Below are 19,553 nucleotides of genomic sequence, written 5' to 3'. Positions count from 1 at the left end.
TTTCAGTTTTACAAACTATTCAAGTCTTCATTATTATTTGGTAATTACTAAACTCAACATTATATTATGACCTTTTCTCACCACTCTTCAACTTCATAAAATGCTTGTGCTAAGAGTAACAAATTCTCTCAATTGTCCTAGTCTTGAATTCAATTATTGCCGTTGCATGTGATTCTCGTTATTATTTCATCCCACAATCACCATCTAACACAATTATGGTTTAAGTAAAAAAGATTAGTGGGAACACATTATGCACATAATAAAATGGAGGCAAAAATATGGACAAGAAAAAATTTCTGTGGCCCCTGTTGAAGCTTTACAAAATTCATAAAAGAAATGAATGAATCGGGGGCTTCAACATGGCAACAAATTAAACGCATTCTAATTACAATGAAAAAGCTTACACAAAACCAAGGCTCTACTTAACAACTCCACAAATTTTAACCAAAAATCTAACCGAACGTTGTGGCTTTTCCAACAACGATCAACCTCTTTGGTCATTGAGAATCAGCAATGAGGAGTGCATTGCCGTCTTCTATGGTGGTCTTGCCGTTTGCCGGAGATCTAAGCCTCTGATTCTGAAGAAAGCCAAGAGAGAAAGAGAAACAAGCGCATTATGTCGCGATCATAAACAAGAAAGCAGATTGGTTAGTATTATTCTTTCATCTTAATTCTTACCCTATCTGATGAAGGGTCTACTAGAGCACTCATGCTCAACTTGTGGCTCTCTTCTTTTGACCAGCTATCTTTGTCTTTGGTGCTCAATGGTAGCATGGTCATGGCCATTCTATCTGGCAATTCTGCAACAATAATAATAATAACTTGGTCAGGACCAACACTAAATTCATTTTGTTTTGAGAGTAAGACATCTTGTAATTAGAACACAAATACGAAGATAATGAGACGCTGACAGTACAAAAATTTTCATCTATACTGTTCTCACTTTTTGCCAGGACAAAATTTTTTGTCTATGTACTTAATTCAACTACCTTATATATTTCTATCTCGCTATTTTTATATTTGTATCAAGAGACAGCATAATTTTTTTTTATCTCTGTATTTATTTTAACTACCTTATAGATTTATATCTCGCCGTATCTATATTTGTGTCCAGAGACAGCACAATTTTTTTCTCTACTTATTCCAACTACTTTACAGATTTCACAATATTTTTTTTATTTATAATGTACAAACAAATGAATGAACATAGATTACCAAAATGTAAGTGTTCAACAAACATGTAATATTTTAACAATTATTATGTACAAATGCACTAACCTGGCAATTTCTTCTCAACAAAAAATACAACCAAATTAACCGTGTACCTGCAAGGAATCAAGAAAGCATTAACTAACAAGAAGGACATGGATCAGAATCAGTTCAGGTAGAAGTCGAAAAAGGCTCCTCACCAGGCAACAACTACATCGACCGAGTAATGTTTGCGCGATGCAATGATCAAAAGACTCTGGATTACCGCAAGAACCCACCCTAGCTGCTTAATAAACCTGTGGAGGTTCCCAAAAATCACAATTAAGTCATCATTCAAAACTTATAACATAACACAACACGATCTGATAGAAATTTGTTGTACCTGTTTGTGCCATATCTGTAATATGTGATAACCGAGACAAGAGTGAAGATCATGTGTGATGAAAATATCAAGTCTCCACAGCCATGTACCAAACCATCAGGAACTGCGCAGTGACAAAATCAAATCAGAACTAAATCAAAACAATCGCGAGATGGCATTAAAGCTAAACAAATTCAATGCAATAATACTATACTAACAATTAATTGTTATGATTTCTATTGCATCTTTTGGAGGAGGTAGCCTAGCAGAAGGAGATCCCTGTATCATAATAGAAAAACTCTTAAACTTAAAAGATTGTTTAAGAAAGAATGAACTCATACGCATAAAAGAAAACTGACAAACTTTTAATAGTGATTTGGATATACCTCGCGGCAATGGTAATTTGGACCAGGAAGCTGTGTAGAGTAAAATGTCACTACGCGAAGAGCTTGACAAACCTGCAGTAAAGAATTACATAGGAGCAAAAAAATAATCAGAAAGTTGCAATATATTACAAATTTACTCTCTTGCAAGTTCTTGAATACACTTCATTTTGATTTTGATTCTTAAAATACTCAAAATATTAAGCATTAAACTTAATTTTCGACCCCATCCAGTCAGATAAGGCTTAGTTGCACTATATTAAGCATTAAACATAACTTGCACAACTTAACAGGGAAAAGAACAAATCAAATAAAGGGACCACAGAAGTCTCTTCACATTTCTATTCTAAAGCTATTAGACAAATGCATGGAAGTATAACTTGTTTGTCAAATCATGGCATTGCTTTAATAATAGACGTTACAATTATTGTTGGTTAAGGACTGCATTTTTATGTTGAACACAATAATGAAATTATCTGTCATCATTGAATCTAAGCACTCATCTTTTTATCGTTGTAAAAATAAAAGTAATAATGTTAGGCAAAATGCTTCATTAAACAAATGAGAAGGAAAACACTTACAACTAAGTAAGCTAGAACCCTGCACCATAGTAGAACTGTGTAGATCTTTTTGTTCTTGAATATGAATGGGTGAAATGTCCACTGCAGAAGCATAAACCACATTAAAAAAAAAAATTGGAAGAAAAGAAAGAAAAAAAACTCATTTCTGTGTTTTAATTTTGACTGAGAAATTGAAATTGGACGAAATAAAATATACGAAAATTTAATTCAAACCTTAGAGACTAAAATAATATTTTACTCTTACATTTAAATACTTTTATCTTTTAATATACCTAATAAAGAATAGTGAAAATGGCATTGAATTTGAAATAAAAGGAATGTTTCCTATTTTAAAAAACAAACACTAATTAGTTTTGAATGTAACCATTTGTGTTGATAGAGAGAAGACTTACCAAGATAAAAGATACGAAGATAAAGGTAAACAACGTTTCACTAACATAAGCTCTCTCGAGGCCAAGTTCCTGTGACATCAGCAACACCAAATTAAAGTTCAAAAGGAATTCCAACTAGAATGGAATATTCAGTGTGCATATATATATATATATAGAGAGAGAGAGAGAGAGAGAGAGAGAGAGAGAGAGAGAGAGAGAGAGAGAGAGAGAGAGAGAGAGAGAGAGAGAGAGAGAGAGAGAGAGAGAGAGAGAGAGAGAGAGAGAGAGAGAGAGAAGAGTACTACAAACCGGAAGAAGGAAGAATCCAGTATCCTGTAATGTAGGACCGGGTCTATGTAAATAATGAACTCCATGTGCAGCCAAACCATGAAGGTACTGTGTAAAATAAAAATAAAAAAGCTCAATACATATTTAGTTTTAGACATCAAGTATTAAAAGAAAGTAATTGCGCATTTAAATTAGATTCTTTCTTATTTTTATTAAAAGAGAAATTCAAAACAGCTTGACAGATTCTTAAAGCAACTTTAGCGAATGAATTCCATTAAATTTTAAGAAGAAAATAATAATAAAATTATTGGAGTACATTAGTTGTGTGCCAATGATGAGCATTTCAAATGCGAGGGAACACAATTATGAAGAGAGGTTTCTGTTATTCAAATTTAAGGCAATTACGATTTCTACAATAACCGTAAATGACTTGGTTATTAAAGTAAGCACACCAATTGAAAAAGAAAAAAAAAGTTCACTCACACAAAAAAAAAAAACACGTTTTTTAGCGTTCAAGGAACGTTGCCAGACTCTCCACAACCACATGCGATAACTACTCCCACAAACTAAATTTTATTTTTCTTTAAAAAAGATGTATTTCATATTTTCATAATTCATGATACCTGACAGAAAATACCAGCGAGAAGGTACTTCCAATTATCGGCAAGGAGGATTCCCTCTGTAACTGCCTCCGCAGAAGCTCTCTTCCATAGCTACACATTATTCATACATTCAAAGACAACACTCATTACTTTCATTTTTTTTATCCATAATCAATAATAAAACATGATAACATAACAATAAGAACATGCTACAATAAGCATTGAGAACACCAAACCAACCAACCTACCTTGGAAGCCTCGCGACCAATGTAAAGCGACATTTTCATCCTTGTACTTGCTATGTAGCTTTTTTGTTTCCTCTGGCGTTGTTAATGATGATTACGATGTTGTGAGCACCACTTCAATATTCTATTCTTTCTTTCTTTCCTTCTTTTGTTTATATTCCCACCGCGAAGAAATGAGTATTATTCAAAAGAACACAGAGAGAAGAGGATTTGATTAAGACAAAAAAGTGAAGCCCAGAAAGATAAAAATGATAGAGAGAAGCCAGAAGACGATTCACAAAAGAAACCAAGTTCCCCCTTTCTCCGAAACCGATCAAAGGGGTAGCTTGGGCTTTTTGCTTTCTCTGTATTCTCTCTTTTCTCTTTATCTATCTCTCTGGGTATTTTTCTTTTCCTTTTCCTTTTTCTTCTTCTTCTTCTTCTTCTTCAATGCGTGAAATTCTAATTCTATTATTCTCTAGTCTATTCTCTTCGAGTTTTCTCGCCTCGCCTTGACTATAATGCAACGCGAGATGAACACGGAGAGAGATAGTTTTGAGAAGACGAAGAGAAACGAAACTATATATAAAAGCAACTTCCTTTTTTTGTTTTTTTCTATTTTATTGTTTATTAGGGGAAAAAAACAAAATACTAAAATAGAGGACTTTTTAGTTTTGGAGTTTGAATTGAAAAACGAAAAAACAGGGAAGGTGAGATTGTGGAGTGAGAAAGTGGGTGGTTTCTAGATTAGACATATATACTTTTCCTCCTTTGACCCTCCAAGTCGCAACCCTTTCTCTCTCCTTTTTCTTCTTCTTACTAAGAAACTCTCATTTATGGATAAAGACAACAATAGCCTTAATTGTATCTTTGTTTTCTATATATACTATTTTATTAAGGAAAAGTCTAGGAGACCAGCAGTTTTATTGAATGTTGGCCAGCATGTAACCAGCAGAGGAAGGTGAGCCATTGGATGAAATTTCACACCAATCTCACACCATCAAATCATTATTGATGGCTAGTTGATGGCTAACAATCACAAAAATTGCTGGCCTCCTAGCATTGCTCTTTTATTAAATACATAGTGTATTTTTCTTATAAATGTATATAAATAATTAAATACAAAGAAACAGTGATTTTAGCATGTTAATATATATTTTATATATATAACTGATTTTTTAATTTTTATGTGTGTATAATATAATAAAAAAATATTTTTTTTGAAAATTTATTAATTTTAAGGAAATGGCTTCAGTTTTAAAGAAAAATTTATGCATTAGCATTTGAACAATAATCACCGAAAGTTTTGATTTTAAATTTTGAAAATAACAATTTTTGTTGAATTACATATACATATAATGTAGAATATTTAACTAACTTAATTTATACAATACTATTAAAGATTAGAGATTGCATTAATTTAACCAAACTATCTAAAAAATGAGTCATTAATTGGATAGTTTTGTCAAAATAACCGTATGAAAAATTTGACGCGGATTGATTTAGTTCATATTTTTTAATTAAAATGTTATTTTTATCTTTTAAAGTCGTGAATAATAATAGTTTACTGAATAATTAACTCTTATCTTAACCTACTTTTTCATTTAATACTATCTATAATTGTACTAAAATCACATGCAACATCCCAAAAAAAATATAAAAGTAACGGACAAAAGAAATAAAACTAAATACACAAAATATTGAATTAGCTTAATAGAATGTCCAATGTGAATTTGCGATTGTTTCTATAGGGGTATTCCTCAAATATAATGCAAAGAGATGAGATGCAAAAACTATGTTTTGGTGCTCTTCTTTAAATATTGGAAATACAAAAGCAAAATAAAGCATAAACTACGAAGAGGTATTGATTGTTCTCATATCAAAGGAAAAAAAAAAGGAAGCATAAAGGTAGCGTTTGTTTTGAGGTATTGAGATAGAGATTGAGAGACTGATATTCAGTATTATGTTTGTTAGTTCAGAGACTGGTACTAAAATTTCAGTATTTCAGTATCTTCAAAACGTAAGAACACAGGGAATTGAAATTTTTAAAGATGGAGACTGAAACTTTAATAACATTTTATACCTAAAATACTTTTACTTCAATTAATTAATTCCAATTTTACTCTTTGTGCAAATTAAATTAGAGTTTCATTCTTATTTCAATTTTTATTCTCTATTTTGTACCAAACAGAATACTGAGATTTATTTCAATTCCTGTCTCTTAGTCTCTATCTCTCAATCTCAGACTTTTCATCTTTGTCTCTCCACCAAACCTTACCAAAGATTACTCGTGTTGCCACACACACACACATATATATATATATATATATATATATATATATTGGCGTGATCATTGTTGATTAAAAAATGTTCAATTAAAAATAGGTTCTGTTTGGTTAGATAATGTTCCTCGCTCAAAGGTTGTTAAAACAGGGAGAGACAGAAACACATACACAAGTTAAAAGTTAAAAATTATTAAATAATATGATAAATTTGATTAAATTATTATTTAATAATTTTTAATTATTAGTTTTACATAAAATTAACTTCAGTTGAATTTTTTATCAAAATGTAATTACATGTTTGACAATTACAATAAATAAAACAATATTTAAAAAAGTCTATTTTATCCTCAATATTAAAAAAAATAGTATTATTTTATCATCTTCATCATTTATCCTTTATCTTTTTTTCTCTATCTTATTACTTTTTTTAGAAAAAAAAAAACAAATTGCAGAACAAAAAACTAATTTATAATTCTATTTTTATAATCTAATAATAGATTCAAACAAAAAAATCAATGCAAACATATAATTTTAGGGGAAAAATAAAATTAAAAAACTGATGATGAGTGGAGAAAAAAAAATAGATTTACAGGTCAAATGAAAAAAAAATTGAAAAAAGAATTTAAATCTGCAAATCAAATAAGAGAAGAATGAAAAAACATCAGATTTGTAAAATAAAATAAAAAAAGAAAGTCATTATAACAATCCCACTAATAAAATATTACACTCAAGTCATGGTGCTATCGACAATAAACACATTACGTTGACTTATTTTGTATATCTCAAATATACAAAAGTCTTTGCTTTATTATCTTAGTGACTTTTTGTAATATCCTAACTAATGAATCTCATTATACTCCAGTTAAAACAAGTTATTAATGAGAGTATTACTATATATTCCTTAACTTGCAGCCCTACAATATAACTACTACTAATAATAATAATAATAAAAACAATATGCGTCTATATAAAATTTCTCTTATCATCAACATATGCATGTCATCGATTCAAAAGACGAATGACATTAATGAAAGAAAAACCAAAATCGACATGATCACAAGTAACATTTACACTTTGTTTTGATGCAAAAATGGAAAATAGATAGAAAGAAAATGGGTGAAAAAAAATAAAAGAAAAAAAATAGAAAAAAATTAATTTTTTTTGTGTTTGTTTAGATGAAGAAAAAATAAAAAAAATAAAAAAAAATTTTTGTTTGAATGAAAAAAAAAATAAGAAGAAAGAAAATCATACTTAAATAAAATTACATTAATATTCTTATTTATATTACATAAAAATTATAATATATTAATATAACAAAGGATAAATTTATAATATTATACTTATAAATTTTCCTCAGTTTTCTTGGCATAGATGAAGTGAAAAGTTAAACATAGATCCCACGTCAATTTTTTTCTTTTCGTCCAATTTTCTTTCACATCCAATCAAAGAAAAATTAAGTTTTTCATTCATTTTCATTCTTTCCATTTTCTTTCCTTTAATTTTCTTTTGTTTCAAACACAGTGTTAAGCAGCAAGAAAGAAAATCTTGAGTCTCCATATAAACAAATATTCTTCGTATACAAGTCATTTACATAAATAAATTTATACAAATTTTTTTAATTTAATTCACCTTGCACGTCATTATCTAACTAACTTTTCTATTAAAGCGTGAGTATATATAACTGCCTTTTTTAAAAGGATTTTATTTTCGTTTTCGAATTTTTCTTAACATTTTTGACATACGTTTTCTCTACGTTCTCTGCGTTTCTCTTTATTCATTCTCTGTGTTCTTTTTCTTTGTTTTTTACGATTTTCTTCGTTCTCTACATTTTTGAAATCAAACTCTGAAATCAGTTTTGAACAGTTATCTCATTGTTGAAGATAATAAATGATTTAAGTTCAGATGACCAATTGAACCAAAGCGAAGTGGATTATTGTTTTGAATCCAATCAAGTGGTTGAGTTGTGGTTCGATTCTAGTTAAGATTTTCGTTAGTAGTTTATAATTCTGTATGTGAAAAATATTGTTTTTATTTGTGAAAATTATTGTTTATCGTGAATTGAATGTAATGTAGGAGTTCTACATTAAAGAAAATATTTTTGTGTATTTGTAACAAATTTCGGTGTAAAATTAAGATATTTATGTGTATTGTTAAAAATTTTCGGTCTATTTGTACTGATAAGTTATACATAATTCAAAACTATTTTTCTTCCTCCTCCTTATCTTCTGCTACTTCTTCTTCTTTTTCATTATCATCATCGTCTTCTTTCTTTTTTCTTATTCATCTTTTTTTTGTTTTACCTTTTAAATTTCTTTTTGTTTTACTCTCTTAACAAGAACAAAAACAAAAAAATCAAATAAAAAATAAGAAGAAATACATAATGCTATAAAATTACTTGGAGAGGATGAACCTCCATTCATTCAACTAAAAGAAAAAAAAGAAATAAGAAAAAAAAGAAAAAAAATGCAACATTAAAAAAAATATTTTTGTATATTTGCAACAAATTTCGGTAAAAAACTAAGACATTTATGTGTATTGTTAAGAATTTTCGATGTATTTGTACTGATAAATTTTGTATAATTCAAAACTCTTCCTCTTCCTCATCTTCTGCTACTTCTTTTTCTTTATCATCATCACTATCTTCTTCTTCTTTTTCTTATTCATCTTTTCTTTCTTGTTTTACCCTTTCAAGTTTCTTTTTATTTTACTCTTTTAACAAGAATAAAAACAAAAAAATCAAACAAAGAAGAAGAAGAAGAAAGATATAATGCTGCAAAATTACTTAGAAGAAGATGAACTTATTTCATTCAACTAAAAGAAAGAAATGAATAATAAAAAAACAGCATTATGTTAACAAGTTTTCTGTGTATTTGTATTGATAAATTCTGCATAATTTAAAACTCTTCATCTTTCTCCTTCTCATCTTCTGCTGCTGTTTCTTCTTCTTCATCTTCTTATTTCATTTTTTCATAATTCTTTTTTAATTCAACTTCGAAACTTCCTTCACTTTTCGTGAAGATTTTGAGAGATTTTTATTCTTGTTTGAATTTTGAGTGTTGCGGTTTTGATTGAGGGAGAAGAACCGTTTGTCATAATGATTTTCGCGCTATTCAAGAGTTGAGAAGTGCGTGTTTACATGCAATCTAAATTGAGAGTTGTTTTTGTTAGGTTTGGACCAACTTGTATAAATTTGTATGCCAAAAAAATTTGTATGTATAACAAGTCTAGACAGAACAATACACGAGTGAACATTCTTGAGGAATAATATAAATAAAATAAAATCATATTTCTCAAGTCAAATTCTCTAAGTGAATCACCTTTTACAGAGAAAGAAAACTAACCTAATCTAAATGAAAAGTTATATGATGCTGACGGTCAAAATAAGCATACTATGCTAAATATGCGCGTTTAAAGAGGAGAGTGATACGTAGAGATTTAGTTTCTCTATAAGAATCTACTAAACACCGTTTCATTCCATTTCCTTTGTTACAAAATTAATTATTAATAATTAATGTTTTGTGTAATTCTTGGACAATATCTGCTTTTGGTATTGGGTTGAAAATTTATTTGTGAATGACTAATAGAGGCTGGAAATTTCCTTTCACTCACTAAGTAAATAGGCAATTATACTTACGATTGCCAAAAATAAAAATATAGCTATACTTGTTAGTAATACTTAATTAAATTTTGGACTATATTATGATATCTTATATATATTAATGTTTTGGATTTTTTAAAATAAATAAATTAAATATTTTATTTATCAAATATAAAATTTAAAAAAATATTTATTAATCTATGTAATATTATTTATCTCATTTATAATAAAAAAAATTATACATGCATGTATCTCAAAATCACCTTCTTTTTTTATTATTATTATTATTATTATTATTATTATTATTATTATTATTATTATTATTATTTTACCATATATCTATTTTTTTTCGTTGTAAAGGAGATCAAACTAATAAACAAAAAAAAGGGGTTTTTGTAGTATATTTTTAGTCTATTTAAAAGGTAATTAATATATTTTGTTGAAAATAATAAATATTTAATAATTTTTAATTATAAAACTATTAAAACTTAAAATTTAGATGAATTATATAAGTCGATACGATCTAAATCATAATAAAATTATATTAATTTTTATTATATTAATTTAAATTTAAATAAATGTGTAATATAATGTAAAAATATATTGGTTTAATTTTTTTAATTTAAATTAAATTTTTTCAGTCAATAAAATTTTAAATTTAAATTGAATTCATCCAATCAATAACTACTCATAGAAATCAATAAAATTTAAAACAAAATAAATTATGAACGAAAAAATAAATTCTCTCAACATAAATAGAAATATTTGCGTGCACACATTAATTACTATTTTCTAAAAACTTAAAATAAATGAAAACTTTCTATACTTGTTCACCATAATTAAAATAAATAAAAACTATTAAAATCAATAAACATTCCTACTTTTTAATTAAGAAAAAAAAAAGACATTTTCAACTAAACTTGAAAAAGTAGCCAATAAATCATCAACTATTGTTATCCAATCTCTATTAATCATTTAAAATAATTCTCAGGCCAATACCAAAAATAATTATTGGTCAAGAGTTACTCAAGATCAGTTCCAAAAAAAAAAAAAATAGTTGCTGACATTAAAATTAGCTTTGTAATAAAGGGAATAGAACAAAACAAGATTTATAGCAATGCTCCTATAAAAAAATAAAACTCCCACATGTCACTCTCTGTTTTAAACACATATGTTCAGCATGCTATGCTTATTTTGACTGTTAGCACCATAGAATTTTCCAATCTAAATAACTAGTGAAGAACATGAATTTTGCAAGCAGTGACTTCGTTTTTCAATGGAATTCGTTGTGATCTGAAAAATATATTAATAATCATGGGTGAGAATCTAACACTTTCTAGCAAGATAGAAAACACATTATATAAAACTACTTGAATTTGTAGAATTCTTAATTCCTGTCTAGGTTTCATTTTCTAGGGTCATCTAATATAGTTGATTGGAAAATATAGCATCTTAATATTAAAGTGATTTGGACGTCACATGAGTAATATATGTTAACTCAACCACAAATCTAACAGCAAGCATTAAGATTAATATACAGATTAGGTTAAGCACCCATCAAGTACAATGATAATGGAATGCAAGTTTGGTATAGAATGCACTTTCAATTTTTTTAATCACATGCATGTATATCAGTTTATAGCCTGTAGTACTGAATGAACAGCTTATCATTTAATACTAAATTTATCAGTTTATAACCCTCCCTCGTTTGTTAATTTGAATTTTGAAATTGAAATTGCGATTAGTGAGGGACATAAAAGTCCAGGGTAGCCCACAATCCATATGGCCAACTAACGCCTTCAGTTCAACTTTGCAGTGGCCATTCTTGTCCCTCCATTAAGCATGTCGTTTTTGCCAGCCCATAAGGGGAACCTACCACTTTAAGAAATTCAAAATCAAATAAACTTTCGATATTCAACACATTCCATTAAAAATGTATTTCAACAGGTTGTTTATTGATTCTTAATTAGCTCTGGAAGCTTGGATTTGAGGTTCTTTTTCATAGGTATGAGATTGCTTATATTTATTTTAAGATTTTTTTTTCCCTTATACTATAGGCACTTTTAAAATCTAATGTTTTCTTGAATACCTGTAAAAAAAATACATAAAAAAAAGTGAAATACAACATAAATATGAATAGAAATATGTCAAAGAGGATAATATCCTATCAAATTATATTATCAAGTACTCTCTTTGTCTTTACAGAATTTCAAAATCTGGCAAAAGAATGGATTCATCTAGAACAAACCTTAATCTTTATAGGATTTCAAAGTATTAAGAATTGTGTTTGTTTTTTGCAGACATAAAGAAAATCACAGAATTGACCTGGACAAAGATTCAAACATTATAGGAAAATTGAATAGAAAAAATGAAATTAAAACAACACAGGCAAGAACATATTTGTAACAGGCAACTTGTAAATCGTTTGTGTCCCTAGAAGGAAATGGAAAGAATAGATTAGTAAGGCCGTGTTTGTCTCTAAGACCAGGATAAGATAAGACACTGAGAATAAGACATAAAAAACAGAGACATAAAATTTTATGTTTTTATATCCTATTTGGTGATAAATTAAAACAAATTATGAATGTCTAATTTATTCTTTTTTTTTATTCAAAAAATTTAAAACGAAAAATATAATAATAAAAAATATAATTTTAAAAAATTAACAAGAATAACGATAGAAAAAAATGAAAAATAAGTTATGTCCCTTGTTAGTATTTCTGTGTTCTTTCTGTCAGGATGGACACAAATATACTAATTTAATATCCATGCAGCTTAAATGTATTTTATATATATGAGTAAAGTTTTAACCATTATATTTTACAATTGACACACTATCTATTTATAGGAAAACTTCATTCGTAACACTGTTGTTGGCATCTTTGTTATTGTTTTCCTATCAAAACATCTCTTTACAAGTTTTGTCAAGATCTACCTCGACCACCACCTCTTCTGCTGACCCTACGTCGAAAAGCGCTTCTTTTCTAGCTTCCAGTCCAATTTCCCAACCTCTTTTGGTAACGTTAAAGTTATAATTTTTTGAATAGTTTGGAGCATTGTTCTACACCCGTTTATCGTTCAACACATTGGCTGGTGGAACTCTAGTTCGACTTAACACCCCATAAAATTTCTGATCGACCGTGACACTGTACGCATCTGCTGCCTAACAAGGATATTTGCAGGGTCTTGACCCTTACTTTTTTGTTTCAGTGGAGCTTGCCTTAGTTCCTCTTGAGAAACGCATTCTTGACTCTTTTAGTATGAGTCAATAGCCTTAACAGTTGAGGTGTCGAATAAAGCACTGCATCAAGGACAAATAGCAATATTTCCTTCCTCTTCTCTTTGCCTTATCAAAAAAATCCAATACGTCATTTCTTGCTTTTGGATAAATGGGCCTTTCTGTTTTAAACATATCGAGCTGATCATTTTTTCTTGTAGGCTTGACAGAGGCTATGTTGATTGAGAAAGTCAATTCTTCTATTTCTACAAAGTTCGACGTGACCTGAAAAGAATCAAAGTCCATTTTCATCTCAAGTTTCTCTACGAAATTTAGTCGACCATCTTCAATAGCCTTCTGTATTAGGTCCCTGAAATGGATACAATTATTAGTATAATGACCAAATGCTTAAAGAAAGTCACAAAACTTTTTATTCCTAATTTCAGAAACAGATAGCATTCTTTTTCTTTTAGAGAGTACAAGTTGTTTGTCTTTTAATAACATATCGAAGATTTGTTCAGCTTTTTGTCAAATTAAAAGAATAACTTCTTCCTCCTGACAAAGTAGTTTTGTCTTTTGTTGGATTAAGAGATCGACAAACATATGGGATCCATCTTTTATTTCTGCAGCATAGACAGACTTATTGTTCAACTCTTCTTCACTCAAACAGCCGACATAATTTAACTTTTTATTAAAGAAAGATTTCCTTTTTCTCGACTCAAGTTTTTCTTTTTCTATATTCAACTTTTCAATTTTTTTAACTTTATCAGCTAACTGAGTCAAGTCGAGGAATTGTTGGTTTACTAATTTCTTTCTAATATTAAAGTCGAGACCATTAATAGCCTTTTTGCCTATTTCAAGTTCAGGAATAGGAGGAACAAGAGTAAAATATTTGTTTCTCATATTCTTGAACCATATCAAATAGTCATCGATCGACTCAAATTTTTTCCTTTTCACTGTGAATAAATCAGACAAAGTTACTTTTATTTCATCTTTAAAGAATTGATTATGAAAAAAATTTTCTAATTGAACCTAATTCTGGATTGAGTTAGGTTGTAGGTCTGAAAATCATGTGAATGCATTCTTTGTTAGAAAAGAGGAAAAATATCTTATTTTCAAATATTTATTGCCAGCTGATTCACCGATTTTGACTATATATTGAGCTATATACTCGATTGTCGATTCTCCATTCTCTCCTGCAAACTTGGTAAGGAATTTAGGAGTTTTGACTCGCTTGGAAAGCTAAACTTACAAAACATAATCTAGAAAAGAGAATATAAAATAAGGTTGATTTGTCACCCATATATTTAACCCTGCTCGATTCAAAATCTGTTCGATAGCTTAGGTTATATTCTGACCATAAGTTTGAACAACATTGTTTGGTCTTGCCTCATTTAAAATTCTATTTGGATCATCTCCTCTGTTTAACATTAAGAGAGGATTATTAACCTGTATTCCACCTATCGGTGGTATAAACGGTCGATTAACTACTTCTGCATTATCATCGATACGTTAAGCTATCTGCTCTATCTTGGCATTATTGTTTTTTATTATAGGATTTAAAACTGTATCCATCTACTGTATAAGCATATTGACCAAATCATGATAGCTGTCCTCAATTTGTTGTCTAAACACAGCCAAAAATTTAACTGTATCAGGAGACGTTATTTTGATAGAAACTTGTCTCGACATCTCTGAAGACACAGCCTCCACTAACTGGCAACCTTACTAGGTTTTCCCTTGTGACTTATGTCGAAACAACATTTGGCACCATTACATTAGATTGTAAGGACATGGGTACTAACCCTAGATATGGGAGATTATTCATCAAGTACTGAAAAGTATTGTAATTTTTCATATTAGGGTTACAATCGGCTGGCATACCCATTGAAGGATATCCTAGAGGAGGTGTAGGATTATACAAAGGGTTGTTCTTTGTAGTGGTTGTACCTCCTATATATTTCATATTGGGATTCTCCAATGGTAGAAAGTAATTTGGAGACAGCCCATATGGGGGTAAGTAGCGGGCACAGTCGAGGAATTCTCTCTGTGATAACAGGGTTCGTCGTTCAACCTGATGGACCAGCTTCTATCTCTGGGCCTCTTGTATTTTCATTAATGTCATTATTCGACGTATCCGTCGAAGTAGAGGCTTTATGAGACATCATTAATTTGTCACTGCATAATCGCATGCAAATTTGACACGTTACTTAATGCAGTGTCCCATCGGGCGTGCCAATTTGTTTTACTTGATTTTTGGTAAATTTCGACAGGGTGTGGAATCAAGCTTGTATTAAGATCTCAGTTCGAGGAGAACATACGACTCCTCTAAAAAAGAGTGGGGTCGACCCAAAAATTACTTAGCATTTATATCGAAACAAAATGCATTGGAATACTGGTGATAAATTGTAGCAAATAAAAAGAATACACAAAATAAATAAAAGCTTTAAATAAATGAAAGAATAAAATTGAAATTGAAAGAAAGCAAAATAACAATGAAGTAGTTAAAGCAAAGAAATGAAATGAAATAAAAAAAAGAAAAAGAAAATAAAATGAAGGTGGACTTCATACACTCACATACACATGCATTCCATGATCTTTCGTTGCATCATTTGGACAGAGAATTTTTTTAGAGTTTTGTGTGATGTAGTATTTTTTATTGAAGTTCCAGAACTCTTCTGAGTTTCTCCTATTTATAGACTATGAAGATAGACTTATATAGATTATGTTGTCCATGATCTTACTTCCTCCTTTTTCTCAGACCATAATCTTGCCTTGACCATAAAGAACCTTAATTCTCAAGTTTTTACACCCAATCTTCTTTGATCTTCAAGTCCCACGTTTTCTTTAGTTTGATTCTCAAATTTTGGACTAATGTTATCCACTCAACTTGAAGGTCGAATAACAAGTCTTGATGTTCAAGGAAGGACAATAACTACTTTTCGAATTCAACGACTTTTACCCTTTCTTTCTTCGATTGACTTTAGCTTACCCATCTCTACTTCTGTAGTCAAAACAATTTGGCAGTCGAAATATCCTTTAATCGAAAAATTTTATTTTTAGTACTAACACTTTCAAAAGTCAAAATCTAAATCAACTTTAAAAACAAAATTACATCAGTACTTTTAAATTTAACTAAATAAGAAATATATGCTGATAATATTTTGAAAGCAGGAATATCCCTTTTATTTTTAACAATACCATATCCGATTCCTTTCAGTCATGCATTGACCGATGATTTTCTTTGATTCAGGAGCAACTCTCCCCCCCTCTATTCCAAATAGTGTGCATCTTTTTCAATGCATCCCAAATATTTAGCCAAATTGGAGTTACAATTCGAGTGAACTATCAATCCAGTCTCTGTCCATTTTTTAGAATGACAACGCGACCCCTCACCATAAAACGACCCACTTCGGTCCCTATCCTTTACTTTCGTGACCCAACGCAGTCTTTGTGGGTGTTTTTCCGTCAATTCTGAACGGAAAATGCTGACGTGTCAGGTTCAAAAATGGACAGGGACCTAATTGTCTTTAAATTTAATTTGGTTATGAGTTTATTTATCCCTATTCTTTAAATAATATTTTTTAAATTTTTTATTCATTATATTAATATTCTTTTTTTAATAAATTATTGAATATATGATATAATAAGTACAAACTAATTAATAAATTATTCAAATTTAAAAATATCATTTATTATGAATAATTCTCAAATATAATGTTTAAATATATATAAATAATAAATATTAAAATTCGGTTAATACATTAATAATAATCCTATGATATATTATTAGTATGATGATCTGAATAATTTTCACAATAAAATAAAAACTAATGAAAACATTATTTGATATATAGTAAAATTTTTAAGTAATAACAAATTTAATTTTTTTATCTCTTTAAACTAAATTAATAATTCTATTTGATATCTTGGCACTAAAATACACTATGGTAGGCTACTAATAGTCTAATACTAAATGAAATAAAACATAATATATATATTATGGAGACCATTTATAAACTCAGCAAACTCAAAACATCAATACTATTATTAATCTATGAATAATATTTTGAGTAAAATATATGTAACATTTAATTATGTTTTAATATGCATAAAATTTTAGTTAATCCACATTATTCTTATATTGATAAATCTTCATGGATCTGTACCTTATGAGAATATGTATTATTGATAGATTAATAATATTATATATTGATGCTTTGAGTTTGTTGAGTTTATAAATGGTCTTCATAATATAAATGGTCTTCAATAATATATATATATATATATATATATATATATATATATATATATATATATATTATTTAGTATTAGTAGCCTACTCATGGTGTATTTTAGTGTAAAGATATCAAATAGAATTTGTTACAATAGGTAACCAGAGATTAGTGGGTTGGACTTGTAAGGTTGGCCCGATCATTTGAAGAGGGAGGCCCTTTGTCCTGGTTCCCGTCTAGGGGCCTCCGTCCGACTTGTGTGTGTGAAGGAATGGGGGGTGGTACCTGCAAAGACATTCCGATACCTAAGTAAGCAAGGGTCTGAGCAAGTTTTAAGAGTATGAAAACTTAGAGATACCTGAGGAGTGTCAGTGTACTTATAGTGGTGAACCCATAACCACCGTTGGAGTGGTTCCACCTTTCAAGGTGGATAACCGTCCCTTTATCTTAGAGGAGTTGAAATTTGACTCATAGAAGTGGGTTAAGAGATTTTAGGGGCAGTTACTTTTCAAATAGGTATTATCTGCCAGCCAATCTATGTTCCCAACTTCCTTGTGGTGGAGCTTTTGTCGAGTCTGACCTCTTGAATGAAGGTCGGATGCGAGGGGAGGCTAGTCTATGGATTAGGCTTCTTTATCTTATTTGGTCCTAGGCCTTAGTGTTGGGTCAGGGTATGAACAGTGCCCCTACTCGAGTCCAAGCTTTTTCGTGAGTTGGGCTCGAGTATTCAGCTCGGGGTTGTAGCCGACGTGGTAAGGAATCGACGTGATTTTTCAGGAACCAACGTGATTTGAAGTCCTCAACTGTCGTGTCTAATCAAACGTCGTGTCTCTTCAGGGATTTTAGCATTTACACGTGGGGAGCAGTTACATTGGTAACGGCGCATCTCTTAAATGACTATCATTTTACCATCGTGCCCCTAACGTGCTTATAAATACTATCCCTCTCTTTCTTTGTTTTGTTTTTGAAAAATTTCTTACTTGCACCCTTTACTGAAAAAAGAAAACTCCTTTTATTTCGAGTGTTGTTGCATCTGCCTTCTGCATGACAAAAAGACCAGTTTCTTTTCCTTGCTCTTCCTTTACAGAGTGCTTTTTACTTGCATGTCTTTATTTGAAGGAGTGCTGGCTATAGTTCTAGTGATTTCTGCTGGTTTGAAAAACTTGCCTCAGACCCTTAGAGACCCTATTTTGACTCTTTTTCTTTTGCTTTGTAGGATTCGTCACTCCCTTTTTTAAAAAGATGTCTACCCTAAAGTCTCTTTCACCATGGGTTGATAGCATTGTTCTAGGGGAGAGCCTTCTGGTAGATACCGATTATCTTACTGATTTGCGTACTCATCACAGAATCTGTGTTCTTGATGAGGATGAGCTAAACTACGAACTGGTTGTCCCGGGTCCAGAAGACCGGGTTTATTTTGGGAGAGCATCTGACGTAGACCCTTATTTTTTCTTTATGTATGAAATCATGTTCACCCGTTTGGGTGCTTTTCTTTCTTTTTCCGACTTCGAGATAGCCGTTTTATCTCATTGTCGTGTCGTCCCTACCCAGCTTCACCCCAACTCTTGGAGTTTTCTGAAAATTTATCAATTCATCAGTCATGCACTAGATTTTCCGACTTCTTTGAAGATTTTATTTTTCCTCTTTCATATGACTAAGCCCTTTAGTGGGAAAAATAACAAGCAGCAGTTGGTGTCTTTCCGGGCTATACAAGGCCAGAGAGTTTTTACTCTCTTTGTTGAATCCTTTCATGATTTCAAAAAATTCTTTTTTAAAGTTCGAGCTGTAGAAGGTCACCACCCCTTTTTCCTGGATCAAACTTTATCTCCTCGCTTTTCCCTGTACTGGTTGGAGGCCTCTCCGGTGGAAAAATATAGTTTGGATACCCTGGATGAGGTGGAGGCGGCCATTATGAGGTTTTTCCGAGAAGTGTGGGGGAGAGCCCCATATCTTGATACGAAAAAGTTCCTCCAGGGGTCTCCGACCTTTGTGCAGGCCCAAATAGGTAGCTTTATATTTTTTGTTTGTTTTATTGCTGTTTTCCGACATGATTAACGTCCGAGTTGTTTGTTCCGACTTGTATGCTGATTCTTTTATTGCATGCTGGTTTTTTGTAGAAATGGCAAAGAAGAATTCCAGCTCTTCCTATCAGAAGGTTCAGGATGCTAAGTCGAGGTCTCGTGCCAGGGTTGGTGCCGC

General features: G+C 30.3%; 1 protein-coding gene across 1 annotated transcript; it reads right to left on the bottom strand.

The window, feature by feature from the left end:
• Positions 1 to 234: 234 nt before the first annotated feature.
• LOC112796867 (phosphatidylinositol:ceramide inositolphosphotransferase 1) lies at positions 235 to 4,744 on the bottom strand. The gene is made up of 12 exons (XM_025839525.3): positions 4,044 to 4,744; positions 3,817 to 3,906; positions 3,215 to 3,301; positions 2,927 to 2,995; positions 2,535 to 2,615; positions 1,957 to 2,028; positions 1,789 to 1,849; positions 1,592 to 1,694; positions 1,410 to 1,505; positions 1,279 to 1,325; positions 679 to 800; positions 235 to 578 (listed from the first exon to the last, which is right to left on the bottom strand). The coding sequence occupies exons 1-12, from the start codon at positions 4,080 to 4,082 to the stop codon at positions 498 to 500; spliced, it is 948 nt and encodes a 315-aa protein (XP_025695310.1). The 5' UTR covers positions 4,083 to 4,744; the 3' UTR covers positions 235 to 497.
• Between the last annotated feature and the right edge of the window lie 14,809 nt (positions 4,745 to 19,553).

The sequence above is a fragment of the Arachis hypogaea genome, chromosome 4 (assembly GCF_003086295.3).
Source record: "Arachis hypogaea cultivar Tifrunner chromosome 4, arahy.Tifrunner.gnm2.J5K5, whole genome shotgun sequence".
Classification (NCBI taxonomy): Eukaryota; Viridiplantae; Streptophyta; class Magnoliopsida; order Fabales; family Fabaceae; genus Arachis; species Arachis hypogaea.
The sequence above is the reverse complement of the archived record's forward strand: the minus strand, read 5'-3'. Positions and strand labels throughout refer to the sequence as shown.